Source organism: Suricata suricatta, chromosome 8 (assembly GCF_006229205.1).
Source record: "Suricata suricatta isolate VVHF042 chromosome 8, meerkat_22Aug2017_6uvM2_HiC, whole genome shotgun sequence".
In the NCBI taxonomy this organism is placed as follows: domain Eukaryota; kingdom Metazoa; phylum Chordata; class Mammalia; order Carnivora; family Herpestidae; genus Suricata; species Suricata suricatta.
This window is the reverse complement of record NC_043707.1, coordinates 7,589,341-7,609,430: the sequence shown is the minus strand read 5'-3', so window position 1 is coordinate 7,609,430 and position 20,090 is coordinate 7,589,341. Positions and strand designations below refer to the sequence as shown.

At 46.9% G+C, this 20,090-nt stretch overlaps 1 protein-coding gene across 1 annotated transcript in view; it reads left to right on the top strand.

The window, feature by feature from the left end:
• Positions 1 to 20,090, top strand: part of GRIN2A (glutamate ionotropic receptor NMDA type subunit 2A) — a 368,909-nt gene that overhangs the window by 322,730 nt on the left and 26,089 nt on the right. Inside the window, exon 10 of the mRNA XM_029948744.1 lies at positions 4,177 to 4,364. Within this exon, the coding sequence (XP_029804604.1) occupies positions 4,177 to 4,364 (188 nt within the window). The remainder of the gene's footprint in view (positions 1 to 4,176; positions 4,365 to 20,090) is intronic.

The window sequence follows — 20,090 nt, the reverse complement described above, 5'->3', positions numbered from 1 at the left end:
TTGCTCCAAGTCTTAGACCACACAGCCCAGTCTTGAGGACGTCAGCTCGTCTTAATTTCTCCTTTCAAAAAATAGGAACGTTTTTCTCTCATTTAAAAAGAGAGCAGGTAGACCTCTTGAAATCACGAGCAAGGAGAGGACCCGCCCCCCACAGTCTTCCTCTGCCCCCCCTGGATCTGTACCATCCCCCCCACAGTCTTCCTCTGCCCCCCCTGGATCTGTACCATCCCCCCCACAGTCTTCCCCTGCTCACCTGAATCTGTGCTGTCCCCCTACAGCCTTCCCCTGCCCGCCTGTGTCTCTGCCATCCCCCCACAGCCTTCTCCTGCCCCCTGGATCTCTGCTGTCCCCCCACAACCTTCCCCTGCTGGGATGGCCTGGGTCTCTGCCATCTGCTCAGGGAGCAACCTGCCGTGGGTGACCACTCAGGTCCGAGTCTAAATTAATGCATTGAAATAAAATTAAAAACTCAGTTCCCCGTGTGCACTAGCCACACTCCAAGTGCGTGATAGCCGTGTTAGACGGAGTAGACACAGAGCATCTCTTTCAGAAGCTCTCCTGGCCAGCACGGTCACAGAGACTTTGCGGAACAGAATTGGGAATTAACACCCATGAGCTTCAGGGTGCCTTAGCCCCACGGGGGCCTCCTGTGTGCACAGACCACATAGGAAAAGAACAATACTATTTGTGTACCTCCCTCCTCTTTTGTGCAGAGGGTGCACTGTGAGGATGGGTGGAGGGTGCAAATCCCAGGTGTTTGTAAGCAGGCAGGTGTTGTGACCATTGCATTCAGACCTCTAGAATCTCTAGAATCACTGTTGAGGGAGAGAAGCCAACAGCACAGGGCCCGCAGTTCCCTTCCCGTGCTGTCCTCATCTTGGTTCTGATGGCCCTGGGGACGAGTCGGGCCATGGGGGGCCGGCCTCTGTGGGGCCCTTCCTGGCCATCAGCCCACAGCAGGCTCGCTCACGCAGGTCTTTCAGGACGTGCTCATCCTCCCTCTGACTTGACGGCATTTTACTTTTGCAGACTTTGTTTCCCGAGAAAACTTCCATTTTTCTTTCTGCTCATCTGGCCATTTGTTGCTCAGGTGAAGAATATTTTGTTGTGTGATAATGGTAATGATTGGCAGAACGCTGGGGCTGTCCATAAAATAGTGATTTAAGGTGCTGTTGGACAGCTCCCCATGGTTGGCAGGTGCGGTTAAAACTGCATTGGGATTTCCATCCCAGAAATGCACTGATGTGTGGTGGGTTGCCAAGAAAAAGGTTTCACCTCACAAATACAGATGGCCCTAACATACGAATGCTTCTGTGCACACGTATGTGTTGTGGGTTTTTTTTTTTTTTGAGGAATTAAGAGAGTGGGATCAGGATTAGGAAGTCTCAGCAGAACCCCCATTCCTGGCGTCTCCATGGCAACCCTGATATGTTGAGGTATGGACGTTGCAAACACCCAAGTTTCATCAAGAAGACAGATACCATCTGAAGTCTTCAGGATACACCTGTCATCCAGAGCCTCAATTTCCCTGCTGACAGTCACAGAAGGTGACTGTTGGCTTGTGGAACCAGAATGCCATGGCTGCATGAGTATCTGAGCAGGACCCCATGACCACCTCATCTCACAGATGAGGAACGGGCAATCCAAGAGAAGGAAGGGACTTTCCCAAGGTCTCACCATCTCCAAGTTTAGTATAGAATCCAGATCCCTGCTCCCTGCCCCTACACCGCTCCTGTCACATGCCTCCCAGCCATCATATGCAAATTGTTTTTGACACCCTCCCCCGCCACCTCCTATCTCCACAGCTCTCCGCATTGCTGGCTGTCCAGAAAGCTGTTTCCTCTGGGTTCACCGGTTCTGGTTTACCGTCACCATTAACAATGCTTAGTTTCCTTTCCCTTCCGCTTGGATGAGCTGATCCCCCTTTAATACTCTCCAACTCTAATCCCCTCCAGTCCTCCAGCCTTGGAAGAAAGGCTTTAGAGTCTCTGTGTTGGTGGGATGAGCCTTGCAGTCTTGCCCCACCTCTAACCATTATAGAAATGAAAAATTAAAACGAAGCACACTGCTGTAAATCTTCCAAATAGTTTAATTCCCATCGGGGGGCTTTTAGCAGCTGTCTCTGAAAGAATGCAATGTTTTACGTCCTCTCCCTGCCACTTTTATTTTTCTTTGCTTCACTGTTCTATGTCTTCTTGTTAAGGAAAGAAAAGCAATAAAGTTGAGAAAGTACCAGGACATTGAGGGAATCTCCGATTTAGCTTTTCTATCTACTCGAGGACATCCCCACCCCATCCCTACCTCGTTTTGGGCCATCCATCCTCACGTGCAAGGGTGATCACTTCACCCTTGTTAAGTAATTTTAAAAATTGGCAACAATACTCATACCCACTGATAGGGACCTGGGTAACGAAAGAGGTACAGCCATGGCATCTGGGGATGGTTTGATGCTTGCCTTTTGGGGGTGTGGGCTGGGAAGGGTCATACAGGACTTCTGAGATGATAACATTCAATGAATTTAGCTGGCATTGTATTCGACCTTAATAAAAATAAACACATCAACAAGGGGGGGGGAGCGCAATGTTTTTGACATGGCAATGAGCAAAGAAGGCAACTTATGAAGTAGTTTGTACGGAATCATCATAATTTGGGGGTTGAAACAAGGACACACGATGGCCCACGGGCTAATCTGTGTTTATAAATAACCTTTTATTGAAACAGATCTGAGTTTGTTCACTTCTGCGTTATTTAGGGCCCTTTTGTGTTGTGTACTCAATTCCTAGGTCTGCAAGAACAAAGTACTAGACACCAAGAGTCTTAAACACTAGGAATTTTTCAGTCTCACTGTTCTGGGGCTGGAAGTCTGAGACTAAGGGGTCCATGAGGCAGTGCCGGCTCCGAAGACTTGACAGTGGTATCTGTTCCGGGGCCTCTCTTCTGGCTTCTGGTAGTTTCTTGGCTTGTGGCAGTGTGAACTCCAGCCTTCCGATGGTGGTGTTCTCTGTGCCTCCTTGCCTTGTGTGTCTCTGGTCAAATTTCCCCTTTTTTTTTTTAAATGAGAATACCGGTCATATTGGTTTGAGGGACCATCCTTCCCCCATGTGACTTCATGCTAACCAATCACATCTGCAATGACCTTATGTCCTAGTAAGATCAGATTCTGATGGGCTGGGGCTTAGGGCTTCAACATACGAATTTGGTAGGAGGGACACAATCAGCAGAGTTGAGAGGTGGTTACAGAGACTGTGTGGCCCACAAACTTTATTATCTTGTCTTCACATAAAAGTTTGCCAATGCCTGTTTTAAAATGTGTGGGTGTGGGGGCACCTGGGTGGCTCAGTCGGTAATGCCTCTGACTTCGGCTCAAGTCATGATCTCACGCTTCTTGGGTTCAAGCCCCGTGTCAGGCTCTATGATGACAGCTCAGAGCCTGGAGCCTGCTTCGGATTCTGTCTCCCTCTCTCTCTGCCCCTCCCCTGCAGTCTCACGTGTGCGCATGCTTTCTCCCCCCTCCACCTTCAAAAATAAATAATGAAGCATTAAAAAAAATTTTTTTTAATTTTAAGGTATGGGTACGCACATGCATGCATACACCTGCATGAGAAATTTGGAAGGCTGTTCACCAATGTGAACAGAGGCTGCCTCTGAATTATGGAATTACGGGCAACTTAAATTTTAATTGTATTTTTGATATTTTCTCTATTATTGTGTAATGACTCCTGTAATCTATATAGACAGTAAGCATGTTGTCTCTGGGAAGGAAAGACCTCATTCCCCTGTACTCGTGCTCCCTCCCCGCACCCTCCACCAAGTTCTCCTGTCCCTTAATGGTTTATTTTGGTCCGATGCAAACTTTTCTAAATAGGCCGCTGTTCTCCACTGTTGGGAGCGCTGAGGGCAAACACTTAACAAACCAGCAAACTCAACTGTTTACTCACTTGGGCATAAGGATTCTTCATGTCTTTATTTAGCTGCCTCTTGTAACTTGGAGAGAAAAGGTTCTGGCTTTTACCTCCTCATTAAAAATAGATCCTTTTATGATGAGGGGACGGAGCGGGCCTGAGTCACGCCGGGTGGTATGAATAAAAGTGCGTGGTGCCGCATCGGGCCCTGGGATCTGGGCCCCGAAATGGTACCCTGCCATCCCCATGACCCCCTGGTGTTTTATCATTGCAGGAAACTGGACGCTTTCATCTACGATGCAGCGGTCTTGAACTACAAGGCTGGGAGGGATGAAGGTTGCAAGCTGGTGACCATCGGCAGCGGGTACATCTTTGCCACCACTGGCTACGGGATCGCTCTCCAGAAGGGCTCCCCTTGGAAGAGGCAGATTGACCTGGCCCTGCTCCAGTTTGTGGGTGATGGTAAGACCTTGGGTGACCCCCTCACTTTCAGGGGACTTGACACCCTTGCACTCTCTCTGTTTTCTGATTGGCTTTCCAATGGATCCGCGAAGGATGAGTTCACTCCCTGTTTGTTGGGTGCCTCTCACACGCTACCATGTTTTTTTAGGTTGCTTGTAATGGTAACCAATTTTAGACCACAAAATTTTCAAACGAGATTTATATTAAGGATGCAGAAGTGCCTATCTTGGTGAATTGAGGAAAGAGTTGAGCAAATAGGTTTAGAGAAAAGAAAACTGGAACCAGACAGATTCTGGGGTCTTAAAAGCAGGAATTCATAGGTCTTGTCCTAGAGCACTGGGTCTCGATGGGGGCGGTTTGGGCTCCCCTGTGGGTATTGGGCTCTGTCGGGAGACATCTTTGATTGTCATGATTGGGAGACTGTTTGCCCCTGGTTTCTAGGGGTAGAGGCCAGGGATACTGGCATACCTCTCCCAGTGCCCAGGATGCCCCCCACATCTCAAGACACAGAATCACCTGACCCTGAATGTCAGTAGTGCTGGGCTAGAAAAACCATGACTTTACATGAACTCGGCTCCAGACCGAACCTCTGTTCTCTAAATCCTAAATTTTGCATGGCAGAGGAAGGATTCCTGATGCATTTTGGATCAAAGACTTTTTCTTCGGCCCATCAGGAGGGCCCAAGGGGTGGGGTTCTGCTGTACTAACACAAACAGCTCCTGTTATTTTCCTAAGAGGAATGAAGGAGAGGCACTCTCTAGAAGAAGAATAAAGTCTATCTCTTGCTCGTCATGCCAAAAGATAGACCCACCCCCGTGGGTATTACAGTCTAAGGGGACCTGGCATGTATGGAGCAGTGTAGGTAACTGGGCTGTGTCTCCAGCCAACATCTCCTTCAGTATGTCCTTCTGTACTCCGTGGTTGGTGACCTCAGAGTTCCATGCCATGGTTTTTAGGATGCCATCCTGGCTCAATGAGTGTGTGGGTTTCCCTTTGAATTGCCAATACTGAGAAAGGAAAAGCAAAGGGAGCCTCATGACAGGTGGAGCCTGAAAACCTGAGTGAGTGGGAGTGGGGTGCAAAGGCTTGGGCCCCGGGCAGGGGCTGCACTCAAGGACGGCTGGGGCCCTATTCAGAGGTGGTCACAGCTGGGCCTCTGGAGCTGGGAAAGGTGGACTCCAGCAACCACTGCGGTCAGATACAACACGGAAATAGGCAGAGGGTAGTGCACAGCGTGGTGTGCATCTGAACGAGGTGCATAATTCCATCCACCTTCTTCTCTCTCTGCTCCCAGAATTAAACCCTTGACTCTCCAAGTGCCATCAAAACATCTAAATGTGTTTTATATTTAACTCCCAAATAAGAACATCTGATCCTCTGAATTCCCTGTGGGGCATTTGTACCTTCTTCTGATCATGAGCCATGTTCTCTGTTGTGTAATAGTGATTTGTGGCTGTGTCAGCGAGCTCTGGCTGTGAAATCTTAGAGGCGTCCACCAGTAAGCATTTATTTTGCCCGTGGGGGTGAAGGTGGGCCGGAGGGGCTCTGTGTCAGGCTGTAGTGGCCTTGGTGGCTCTGGTCCCTATTGGGCATCCGTGGTGATCAAATGTGTGGTCTCTGCTCTGCATGTGTGTGTTCCGGGTCTCAGGCCAAAAGGGCAACAAGCTTCCTGGGAGAAGCTCTTTTCTTGGCTGTGTCACAGGGACAGAGAAGGACATCTAACTGGACATGTGCATTTCAAGTCTCTGCTCTGCTGTGTTCACATCTGCTAACACCCTTCAGTCTAAAGCAAGTCAGATGGCCAAGCCCAAAGTAAAGGGATCAGAGGTATACTCTGCCTTTTATGGGAGGAGTGTGGAGTTATTTGACAGGGGGTGCGGACACAGAGAGGGGTGGAGAGTTGGGACCATTTGCTCTGCCTACCATGGTGGTTACCCAAGTACCGCTACATGGGGTGAACTCCTGAACAAACGGGAGTCTTGTTTCTATCAGTAAACCCCTGAACAAAATCCTGAACATATCCTGACCTGCTAACTGGCCAATGAAGAAGTGAATGAACAAACACATGGTTGGACAGAAGGTTGGTGTTAAGGTGAACTTTATTTGACAGGAAACCTAATATGACGGGTAGCTGCCAAAGAAGTGAGTTCCAACCCCTCGCCGTTGGAACTGTTACTCCTCACCGTTGCTCTTACAGCATCTCTTATGGAACCACAACCTATTTAGGGAAGATCTGCCAGCTGCCATATTGGATACATTACCGGTGTTCTTTAATGTCCATAATAACTTTAGGAAATTCAATGTTGCTTATGCCCATTTTACAGAAGAGGAAATGGAAGCTCAGAGGGCTAGTTGGAAAGTGGTAGAGTTTCTATGTCAGGGACCTTACTCTGGAAGGGGGTCAATTATGTAACATTCCTGTTTCATTTAATTCCCTAGGGTGTCTCTCAAAGTTGGGTAATTATACCCTTGAGATGTATAGATCCTTTAGGCACAAGTAATATGGTACCCATCTGAACTAAATCTATTGCCCCACTGACAAAACTTCTATGAGGGGGGTAATCTTACCCTCAGTTTACTCAACTGTGAACGGAAGCTTGCAGAAGTATTTTCCTGATAAGGCTGGCATGTGGATGAAAGGGAGGATGCCTGTAAAGAGCTTAGCTAAGCACAGCACCTGGAAAGATAAGTGGTTCAATAAATGCTAGCTATTACTGCCATCATCTCCATCATCGTTATCAGGCCCATCACTATCATCACCCTCATTATCATTATAATATCATGACCAGCACCAACATGATCATCATCATCACTATCACCACCATCACCACCACCATCACCGCCATCATCACCATCACTACTATCATCATCACCACCATGGCCATCATCACCACCATCATCACCACTATCATCATCGTCATCATCACTATCATCACCATCACCACCACCATCACCGCCACCATCATCACTATCACCACCACCACCACCACCATCACCATCACTACTATCATCATCACCATCACCACCATCATCACCACCATGGCCATCATCACCACCACCATCATCACCATCACTATCATCACCATTACCACCACCACCACCACCATCACCATCACCACCATCACCATCACCACCATCACCATCACCACCATCACCACCACCACCATAGCCATGATCACCACCACCATCATCATCACTATCATCACCATCACCACCATCACCACCACCATGGCCATCATCACCACTATCATCATCACCACCATCACCATCATTTTACCACCAGCATGATCATCACCAGTCTCCTTGTCATTACCATTCTCCACCTCCTCCTCCTTATTGTTGTCCCTCCACAACTCCAGGATTCAGTACAGCCTACTTCGTATTGTATTGGTGGTTAACAGTATCATGGAAACAACCTGAACAGAAAATGCCCTCTTCATGGAAAATAAAAAATACAGAGTACAGGCATCCAGAGAGACCAAAAGTGTGTTCCTTGTAGTGGCAGAGCATCTTGACTCTTACACATATTTTCTGTCCTCAATCACTGCCTTCCCAGGCTGACTTTCGGGACTGGGAAATGTGTCTTCTCAGCTCCATCTTTAGAGACCATCTGGAAGCAAAGGCATTGGAGAGAAAATGACGTTGCTCCAGGGGCGTCTTAAGATAATCTTCCCGGAAAGCCACGTCGAATTCTGAATGTCTCTCTAGGAGTAAATACATGAATTAACACAGCTGCATAAATATTTCACTTATCTTATGCAGCTTCAGCAGGATTAATTATGCTCTAAAATTAGACCTGTAAAGAGCACAGTGCTAAGCAGTACCTAATTATTATTCATCCTCTAGAATGGAGTGTTTATCTCTTGTTATAGAGTAGCTTCGGTGGACGATTACGAGTCTAATGAGTGTCAAAAGTATGAAAAATTTTCCTAATGAGCTGTGTAAATATAATCTTTGAGTGGAGTGTTTAGTTATTGGGGGAGCCTCTTACATGAAGCCTGCCAGGCATTTCCCTAGGAAATGGACTGGTGACTTCCCTTAAGAGGTACACAGTAAGCGTAAGTAAGAGTTCCAGTAACTCTTCCAGTAAGAGTTTACCTTCCTTTTCCCGTCTAATTGCTGTGTCCTTTCTCAGATCGCGGAGGGCACCATGGGGATCTTTGGTACTTTAGTAACAACACTCATGGGTACTTTGTAGCATTGATCGTCAGAATCAAACATTCACTGAGAAACATTTTCCTAGAGGGAAATGTCACAGTCCTTTTCTTCTCTCCTTCAGATAACTTACCGTCCAGTTGGTTGGCAATGTATGAACTTAAAATATCTAATCTCAAATACAAACATATTTATAATAATTCATAAATATGAATTAATATATACATACGTTGGATATATATTCTTAGGTGTCTTGGATAGGTGAGAGAGGAGTCCAGAAGAAATATGGGATAGGCTTGGGTTGTTTAATGGAAGAATGAAAAGGCGAGTAAGTCCTGAAGAATAGATGTAGTAAGATTTAGACAAAAACAGAATGGGCCAGAGTTCACAGAGCCTCATTCATTAATTCAGCCAGCAAGCTGCAAATATCTGGTATCTCCCTGGCACCTAAAAGGTGACCCTTGAGTGAGAAATAAAGAATACGTAAGTCTGTGACCTAAAAAAAAGGGCACTTCTGGCTTCACAGGAGAGGTTGAATGGAAGATCTGTTAGGTCCCATCAATCTTATGGATTTTGTACTTTTTAAAATGTGATCCTAGGATTTGAAGAGACGGACGGGGGAATCATAGAGGTTAAAGCCCTTTGGGTGTACAGAGGCCAGCAAATAGAGACTGAGGAGAATGACTCTGTATAATAACATAGTTCAGCAGCCAGCGATGTTGAGGAAAAGGAAGGAAACCATCATTGTGGGGCCCATACTCAATGGCGCAGCACAGGGCGAGGGACTCACAAATGCTCCTAGCAGCCCTTCACACAGCATTCGGGGGCGATCTTATGATTCCCCCTTTTGCAGAGCAGGAAAATGAGGCTGGGTTGGGTCACTTGTGGAGCTTTCAGACTTTAAGGTAAACAGGAATCACCTGGAGATCTAGTTCAAATGCAGATTGTTTCAGCCCTGAGGGGCAGGGGGAGCCTCAGATTTTGCATTCTGTCAAGCTCTAAGTGATGCCGACGCTGCTGGTCTATGGACCGCACGCTGTATGGATTTTTATAGTTCCTGTGACTCCGGTTCTGACCATCTTCCCAGTAAGCCATGCTCCTGGGGAAGATCCATGCTTGCTAGTGGCCAGATCACCTTAGCTATAAATAACATGCTCTAGCACCTGGTCGCATTTCATCTTCCTCTTTGCACCGCTCAGTTTTCATGGTTGTTGGTTTATTTCTAAACCCAGAAATATATTACTGGTCCCTGATATCTCGTCCGAGTCCACCATACAAATGAAATCAAATGGATGTACGTATATCATATATCTTTATAACTTATTTATATGCGGTATTCCACCACACTTCTATTGTGTATACATCTTTTATTTTTAATTATTTTTAATTATTTTTGAGAGACGGTGCAAGCAGGGGAGAGGGTCAGACAGAGAGGGAGACACAGAACCGAAGCAGGCTCCAGGCTCAGAGCTAGCTGTCAGCACAGAGCCCGACGCGGGGCTCGAACCCACGAATGTGAGATTTGACCTGAGCCGAAGCCGGACACTCAACTGACTGAGCCACCCAGGCGTATTGTTCATATATCTACATGATGGATATCATATGAAATATTTGAGAGGACACATGTCACCCCTGTGTTAATATTGTATTTTTAAATTTATTTTTGAGAGAGACAGAGTGTGAGTGGGGAAGGGGCAGAGCAAAAGAGGGAGACAGAGAACCTGAAGCAGGCTCCAGGCTCTGAGCTGTCAGCACACAGCCCAACATGGGGCTAGAACTCATGAACTACAAGATCATAACCCTGAGCTGAAATCAGACACTTAACCGACTGAGCCACGAGGCATCCCTAATATTGTATTAATGGGGGGGAGGTTAACTCAACCCACTTCACCGGGACTCTCCCCGTTTGAAACTAGTGGCCCCAGTTAGAGCCTACCTGAGCATATATGACAGATATCATATATGAAATATGTGAAAGATACCATATATGTCATTTCCGTGGATAGGTACGTTGGGGCCCCTTTGTAACTGCAACTTTGCAAGCAATCATTTTAAAAGATTTTTTTTAATGTTTATTTTTGAGAGAGAGAGAGGGAGACTGTGCATGAGCGGGGGAGAGACCGAGAGAGAGGGAGTCAGAATCGGAAGCAGGCTCCAGGCTCTGAGCTGTCAGCACAGAGTTCGATATGGGGCTCGAACCCACGGACCCTGAGATCATCACCTGAGCGGAAGTCAGATGCTTCACCCACTGAGCCACCCAGGCGCCCTCAGTAGTCGTTTTAAAGACTCATCCAGATTGATAAGAAACTGCAGGGACGGCATGTTCTGCTCTGGACTGATAAGGCCTCTTGCTCCAATAGACTATAAGCTTTGGAAGGCAGCACTCCAGGAAGCAGTGCTCACAGATCTTGGACTGGGGAGTCCGTGGGGAAGTCCATCAGCGCTCCCGATTCCTTTATTTGTTGGCCTTTCTGTGAAGCAGGCAGGGCGGGTTTGGGTGGTGAGGGACCCCATGCTGCCCGCCAGAGCTGAGAGGGGTTGTGTGATTGCGGAAACTCTTCATGGATCTAATTAGCATTCTCATAAATTGCTCTGAGCCGCTGGATGGGTGGCTAATATCCTCCTCGCTGCCCCGGTGCCGCTTCCCGGCTTAATACCTTTGTGCTAATGTCCACGTCGCGGGGAGAGCTGGACCCTCCCACTTGGGTGGCCCTGCCTCCACTGCACGGAGTGGCCTTTGCAGCCTCGCCTGTCTTCCTAGGCTGGCTTAGGAATGTGCGGGCAGTGCTGGACCAGGAGACGACAGAGGGGCCCCTAAACATTGTCCTCATTTAGCTTTCTGCGGTGTCTCAAATTCTACCATTTGAAGTCTTTTCAGATAAGCTTGGACTTTTCCATGAAGCCCCCTTTAAAAATGGACTTCCTCCCTCCCTTCTCCTCCTGAACCCATTGACTGGGTGCCCTCCTTTGAGAGCTCCTTAAAGACCACAGCTCTCCACTAGATGACATTTATAAACTGTGACCCACCCACCCCCCGCCCCAGCTCCGCGCTTACGGCATCCTTGTGGCATGCAGCGGACAATGCAAGTGAAGAGTAAAGATAGAAGGTTCTACAACTTCCTCGCCGCGTGATCTTGGGCAAATTAATTTCTCAGAGTTCCAGTGTCCTCGTCTCTAGAGTGGAGTTGTCTCGGGATTGTGTGAAAACAAACATAAACGAGTCCAGTGCTTGGCACCTTTCAGATGCCCGCTTAGTGCTGACTGCCCCGGTTCCCTGTGCCACCGAGGGGCACTGCGTTCTCAGTGCCGGGAGGGCGGATCTATCACGTCCATTCACGCTGCCCTTCTGCCCGCCCTTGGACCCACGACCGAGCTTGGTGCAGACACAGAACTCACTGACACGTGGACAAATGAACGAATGGATTTGAAAGGGGTACAGGCTGGGGCACTGGGTGGCTCAGTCTGTTAAGTGTCTGACCCTTGATTTCGGCTCAGGTCACGATCTCATGGTTTGAGAGATCAAGCCCCTCACTGGGCTCTGCACTGACAGTGCGGAGCCTGCTTGGGATTCTCCCTCCCCCCCTCTCTCTGTCCCTCCCCCTCTCTCTCTGTCCCTCCCCCACTCTCTCTGTCCCTCCCCCACTCACGCTCTCTCAAAATAAATAAACTGTCTTTTTTTTTCTTTTTTAAAGAAAACATTACCGGCACTCTTTTGCAGGGCTTACTTTATCCATTAAATACTCCTCTGATGAAGGCGATGCCATTTTCTTTAGGAAGGACATTAAGTGTCTCTCTAGGCAGAGAGTCACAGAAAGAAATCACTAAACCACTATCTAATCTGAAAATCTTCCCAAGCCTCTGACCACCGTATTCACTGTAAGACAGAGGCAAATTCTTCCGTTGTTGAATTTGTGTGCTCTTGTAGTCAAATCTCTGTTTTGGATTTTTATTTTGTATTTACTTTTTTTATTGTTTGTTTATTCTTGAGAGAGAGAGAGAGAGAGACAGACAGACAGAACATGAGCAGGGGAGGAGCAGAGAGAGAGGGAGACCCAGAATCCAAAGCAGGTTCCAGGCAGAGCCCGAAACAGGGCTTGAACTCACGAGTGGCAAGATCATGACCTGAGCCAAAGTGGGAGCCTAACCGACAGAGCCACCCAGATGCCCCTTGGATTTTTCTATGTAACACGACTTTCTGGGATAGACACAACCAGCAAAATGATATATTTTCTGGCTATAAGCACTGAAATGGACCACAAATTGTTACCAAGTTTGTGGTCTCTGCATCACGGAGGTAAACAGGAGAAATAGTGTTTGCCCCTCGGTTGGGCCAACTATGGCCACGGCCCATAATCCAACCATTGCCTATTTTTGAAAATAAAGTTTTATTGGAACACAGCCATCCCGTTCACCCAGACACCAGCGGTGGCTGCTTTTGCCCTGCAGCGGCAGAGCCTAGATACCACACCATCGCCCGCACAGCCTGCCAAGCTCCAAATATTTACTGTCTGGCCCTTCATAGAAAAAGCGTGATGGTTCCCGGTGTTAGACTGTCTGGAGGAAGGCAAGAAGGACACAGAACTGTAGGTTTTCCAGTTCTCCTAAGGGAAGGGGGAGGCGAGGGTTGGAAAAGAGGAAGGCGGCAAGCCGGACAGGGAGGCAGAACGGGACCCAGACGTAGGTGGATACGAAGTGGAAGAGAAGCCAGAAGTCAGAGCAGGAATGATGAAGAAGGGAGTCAAACAGGAAGGAGAGAGGAAGGCAGGGGAGGGAGGAGGAGACCGAGGAGCACGGAGAGCAGGCCAGAGGGAGGCAGGGCTCCGCCTGGGCATCTCGCAGGGCGAGCTGCGTTAGTTCCACCGAGCAGTTAGCCTGGGTGCCGTGGGGACTGGAGACGTCCGGGAGCCCACGGCCGCCCCACCTCGGCTGGCTCCACGCAGGCGCGAGGCGCGGACCGCCGCTGACTCACGGAGGCCTCTAGTCTGTCTCCTGCTGGCCTCCCTGCTGGCACTTCTTCGTGACATCGGTCCGTGTCCTCGGATGACTCAGCAACACCCTAGTGCAAACAGCAGCCTCGACCGGATTAAAGAGATAAATGCCAAAATAAGGCCGGGGGGTGAGCAGGGACGATTTGGAGGAGAAGAGGCGTCGAGGATCTGAGAGCCCCGTTTGAGGGGAAGAGACGGTTTCCATTTCTCTAAATGCTTCTGTGGCTCAACAGCCACCATGGTCACTGCTATTGTTAGACATTTATAGGAAGAGGTGACACTTAGGGAGAACGATGGGTCACAGAATGATGTCAGTCTGTTGTGTGTTACTGTTATCCAGTGGCTAAATGGCATGAGTTATGATCAGTTAACTCCTGTCTGCAGATGAGGAAACTGAGTCACAGGCAGGTCAACTAATGTGTCCAAGCTCCTAAGTGGCAGATCCGAGATCGGGACGTAGCTAAATAGGCCACAGGGCCTTTGCTTCAACTAGGATGCAGTACAGCTTCTCCTTGATGGGCTCCAACTCTCACCGGCGTCTCTACAGCAGGTTTCCCATCTGGAAAGGGTCAGAGCTGTGCCTTAAATGCAGATTGGTCAGAATCCAGATTCAGCATTCACTCCTCTTTCACCGAAGGCACAGCATCGGTCCCCTGATGATGACACTGGACAGAGTCACTTGAGGATGGGAGAGCAAGTGACCTATGCTTTTTTCCCCATTTTTTCTGTAGAGGAGACTTGTCCATGCCTCCCCAGGTCCCGGCACCATGGGAACAGGCTAAGCCTGCTTTCTGAGATCATTCAAGCCTGGCAGTTTGGGGGCAACTCAGGACCCAGAAGCCAGAGCAGAGAAGGCATGGGGCAAGGACAGAGTGTAACTAAGAGGAGTCAGATGTTTGGCCCCGATACAGGCTTGCAGAGAAGCCTCTGCAGGTTCACAAAGACCCGTCCCGGTTGCCGGAATTGCTTGTCCCCCACAGAGCTCCTCGGAGCGGCATAATCCCCGGCATTTCAGAAGGTTATTGTTCCTGGCTAAACGTGGTTTAATCAAATGGAGACTTCAAAGGCAGAAATCACAGTTTGGGCTGAGCTAGGCTACTCTGTAAATCACGAACTTTATAATCAAGTTAGCAAGACTGGGCGCCATTGACAGAGCCCCCTGATTTATTAACCCAGTTCATTCATTCATTCACTCTCTGCCTCTAGACGCTCATTGAACAAACAATAACTGAGCAGCTTCTAAGCTCCAGGTGGTGGAATATAAAAATGATTATATTGGCTCCTGCGCTACTGAGCTTAATAGTTACTTTCCTTAGAAAGTGCTTTCGTGGCACATCTGTGTCCATCAGACTCGCTTAGAGAGCCTGTGGAAAAATCTAGATACCTAATTTTCACCCCCTGAAGCATTTTTGTACATCTTCGCTGGGATATTCTAAAACGCAAGAAGATTTAAATACCATTCCTTAGAATAACATTATTTCATACTTAGTAGCAGTACTCTCTGCTACATAAGTACTGGACACAGATGCCAGTGGCCAACAGATCACTCATCTGGGGTCCATGACATTGGGTCTTTACCCTGCGTTCTATCCAGCCTTGTCTCCCAGGGCTCTCGCCTGGGTTTCCATCTCCAGAGACTTTGGAGATGGGGACAACCCAAGAAATCAGTGCTGTGGAGCATGTAAGCGTCAGGCCGCCCAGCGACCACAGTGAGGAACACAGAGAGATCCTCTGTGACTCCGCCAGGCCCACAGACCTCACATAATACACAGCATGGCAGCGTTGATGCCATTGACCCATAGGCCGTGGTGGTCAGTGAGCATTTGGATGTCCAGCATCCAAGTCACTCTGATGGAAAACCACGGCAGACTATGCATTCCGAAGCGAAATGTTGTGAAAGGAGGAAATGTGTCAGTCCTAAGCCTAGATTAGCAGCAAAGGGTTTAAGTGCTTCTTCATTGACCTGTGACCAGATGGTACTGTGAAAATTAGACTTGTTTATCTCCCTCCTAATTTTAACTAGTGACATATTTGGAATAATCATGGAAAAGCACTTACTTAAGAAACAGATAAAATCCATAAATATCCTGGAGGGCCATTGACTTTCCCTCCATGCTGGAGGGTTTTCATGTGCCTAAGTTAGCAATGACTTTCCTGATAGGCCCCCTGAGATTCAGAGCTGCAGTGTTTATCATCAATCTGACGCCAGGATTAGAACAAGGTCAGCGGTGCCAAATTCGTGCCTGACAAGCGGTGAATCGCTCAAACCAGGGACAGTCAAATGTCAAGAGAACCATCAAAGTTGAAATAAGACCTAATGAATGGCTTGCTGCTAAGTCAAACACTGATGTCACAGAACCTGATGTGGGAATTACAGGATGGATAAACACTGGCCCCGAATCCCTTTCAGTCTACATCTTTTAAACCCCTACTTGGAAAGGCAATGTAATGTCCGTATTAAAATCACCCCAGTCTACTGCCTTAACAGAATTATTTTCAGTTTAGATATTACCTTCTGGTCCTTTTTCATGCAGAAACCTTGCTTTAAATATATATAAGAATTGGTTATACACACTTGTATATTCCATTGTAATTTACATTGTAATTTAAACTTTTTTTCATGTCATTACATCTAGTCCTTACAGTTATTTTAAATTGAGTATAAAATGTCATAACCATTATGAAGCCATAATTCGCTACATTATTTTCCCTTTTTCAAAAATGTTTATTTTGAGAGGGAGAGAGACAGACATCACACATACATGTGTGAGCAGGGGAAGGGCAGAGGGAGAGAGAGAGAGGGAAAGAGGAAGGGGGCGGATTCCAATGCAGGGCTCAATCTCACAAACCGTGACATCATGACCTAAACCAAAATTCAGAGTAGGATGCTCAACTGACTGAGCCTCTCAGGTGCTCCTACGTTATTTTCCTGTTAAAAATTTTTTTCTAGTATATATGGTGATGAAAGGAACATGCTCATGCCTATTTTTTAAATATTTACTTATTTATTTTGAGAGAAAGAGACAGAAGGGGAGTGAGAATCCCAGACAGGCTCCGCACCATCTGCACAGAGCCCGACTCCGGACTCAAGTCTCACAAACCGTGAGATCATGACCTATGCGAAAACCAAAAGTAGGATGCTTAACTGACTGAGCCCCCCCAAGGTGTCCCCATGCCTATTTTTTTTTTGAATTGTCTATCTGTACAAACTCTTGGAGGTAGAATTTGAAGGGTTAATGCTATAAACATTCCTAGGAGTTTTGATCTATAGTGTCCTGTTAATGCTCCAAAAGTTTGTTCCCACCTAAAAGTACTATTAATAATGCACCAATGTACCAGTTTTCAAACCATCAAGCGGCTCCGAGCATTACAGCTCTTTCTGCTGTTTTAGAAGGAGCGTGTGCTTAGAGCTGCCTTAATTTGAGTTCCTTTGAATAGTAGTGAAAATGAAACAAAACATCTGAGTCGTCTTTTCCTTTTTTGGAAACATGTAACTGTTTTTACATATAGACTTTTATGGACAGTTTGTATAGCTAAGTAATTTATTAAGACTTTGGTTGTAATATTTCACACCAAAAGAAGTCCTAAATGTAGCAACATGGGTTACAGTGAAGACCAAAGGCTTTGGGTTCAAATATAACTGATGTCTACGATCTCCATGGTCTAGGGCAAGTTATTTATCCTTTGTAAGGGCCACAGTCCTCTTTATATTAGGGTTAGAATGGTGCTGACCTTACTAAGTTGAATGAGGTAAGACCTGCTAGGTATGGTACCCATCAAAGGGTAGGGACTCAGCAAGTATCATACAGTGTAACAATGACAAGAGTCTCCTTAATTGGGATTTATTCTTATTCATATATATGCGTGCTTTTTTTAAAAACTTTTTTCATTTTTTTCAGTTGCTTAAATCAGGATTCTGCTAACTATGGCCCGCATTGGCCTGTTGCCAGAGTTTTGTCAATAAAGTTTTATTGGAACACAGACACATCCTTTTAAGTCACTGTGTGTGTCTGAGGATGCTTTTATCTTGCAAGGGCAGAGCTGACTGGTTAGGATGGAGACCAGATGGCCCACAAAGCTGAGACTATTTACGAATTAGACCTTGATAGAAAGACTGGTGACTTCTGGTTCAATCATAAGTGTCCAGAATGTTCTTTTAGGATAATTCCAACAATATGGAAGAATTTAACATAACTCATCCCTCTTTATCCTTTAAGAACTTTTTCTTTGGGGAAAAAAGTTTCATGTTTCTAGAAAAAAAGTGTTTTTTTTCTTTCTGGTAGAGAAAGTCTTTTTTCTTCCCCTTATTATTTTCTCTCTTGACTCCCGAAAGAGAAGAATGCCTTTTACCCTCACACCTCCTTTTTTTCTTCTGCAAATTATAACATATATTCATTATATTGCACAAATCCCATGTCCACTTAATTTCTATACAGCTGTGTAGCTGGCACCCAACCACAAATCTAGAACATGAACAGCACTCTAGAAAACTCCCAGCTAGATTCCCCGCAGCCAAACGTGACCACCCCTCTGCTCTTCAGGACTATGGGTAGGTTTTGCCTCCTTTTGAACTTCAAATACATAGTAAAATCATACAACACCTATTCATCTGTATCTTTTAGGGCATTGATCCATGTGAATGCATATAACGAAAGCTCATTATTTATGATGCATGGCATTCCGTTATATGAACATACTGGAATTTATAATTTTGCCGTCGATGTACATTAGTGTTATTTCGCTATTTTGTCTGCTTCGAACATTCTTGTACATTTTGGGTGCATGCAGGCGCTTAATTGGTGATATATGTACAGAATGAAATTGCTGGGTCATAGAATGTGCATATACTCTGTTCCAGCAGGTGCTTCCAAACAATTTGCAGGGCACGTACAACCCGTTTACATTCCCACTGGCAGGTCGTGTGGTTCCAGTAATTTCTGAGTGCCCTGTTTCCCCCTTCTAGGAGAGAGGCAAAGCGGCCGTGTATAACTGAACTTTAGGTGTGTGCATTATGGCGCTGGTTGGATTTTCTTGTATGATCGTGGCCCATGGTTTAGAGACCCCCGATTCCTTCTCCATTTTCCTTCTTTTGTCGAATGGAGCAAGAGAACTGGGGGCCTGCCCTGCGCACTTTCCTGAGGTGACATCTGAGTCGAACCATGCCCCCATCCCTATCCACTCTCCCACTCCTCCCTGGCAATGGTCTCACCCCTTCTGGTACGTTAGACTTGGGAGAAGAAAGGAGGCCAGAGGAACACCAGGAAGAGGGCTGTCATCAAAAAGGTCTGAGAGCTCTCTTAAGTGGTAGCCCACCCTCTCCATAAGCAGACCGGGTCTTCCCCTCTAGTTATGTCTGCATTGACCGCAGATACAGGGGCCTTCCTGTAAAGGTCTTTCTCCCCTTTCTGTTCTTCTTCATTCTCCTCCTTCCTCTCCCCTCTGCTTTCCTTCCCACCCTCTCCTTCTCTTTCTCCTCCATGCCACAACCAAGTCTTGAGTGCCCTTTAATTCAATGAAGAATGCGGATAAAATGGACAAATGGGTGGGATCCCCTTTGCTTAAGGACTCTATGGCCTTGGGAAGCTTTCTGACCACCCTTCAATAAAAAGGAACCAAGAAGTAGTGATGCCATTTTACTTGCTGCAAGAAAGATCTTCCCCAACCTGGGTTATGGGATTATTGCTATCCTGTTCTACACCTCCCCGCCCACCTCTATAGTCTCTTAAGACACAAAAATCCCTTTGTGGTATTAAAAAGCCCACACATTCATACAAGATGTGTCCTAGGATTTCAGGACTATTGATGGGGGAAATGTGCAATTGTCAAAAAGTTACTGTGAATTCATGTATGCTCACGAGCGCGTAGGCCTGCTAAGCCGTGGCCCCTTGATCGTCCACACGTGTGTGAGGCACGCACGGGAGGATTTCCTGAACATCTTGCCCTTTTTCTTGCAGTTTTACTCTGGAGAATTATTTTTCCCCACCCCCTCTGTCTGTTGGAGAATTCCGACCAGGTAGGCTGTCTGATGTTTGACGGGATGGCCCAACCTCGACCCTCTTCTTCCTTTCCCTTCAAGAACACACAGGCTGGGGACCTGTGCGCATAAAATTCCCCAACTCCACACTGCACGGTCGATCGTGTGGCCTGTGAAATGTCAGCCAGATGGCTACCAGCAGCACTGCCTCGTGCGGTGCTCGGGGCTCTGTCCACAGAGCAGAGACCTCAGCTGGAAGGTGGTAGTAAAACATTTATGCCAAAGACAGCCGGTCTCTGCCTCTAACTGGGTGCTTTTAAGCTTGGCCCTATTTTTATTTTGCTTTTGTGACTTCTCAGCATTATACCGAAATGGAATATTCTGACATTTAAATAAGGGAGATGCATCTTCCAGATTTAGTCTATTTGTGCCCACTTTCTTGTACTATCCCCACTGCCGCCACCGCCACCACTGAAGATATTATTTTTTCCTCTCCAGCCAATTGTTCAGTGACCCTCATAGGTCATGGATATGGAGGTCCTAGGCTCTGGAATGCTATTATTTCTGATCCAAGGTCACTGGCTTGGAGTCAAGAGTGTAAAATTAATG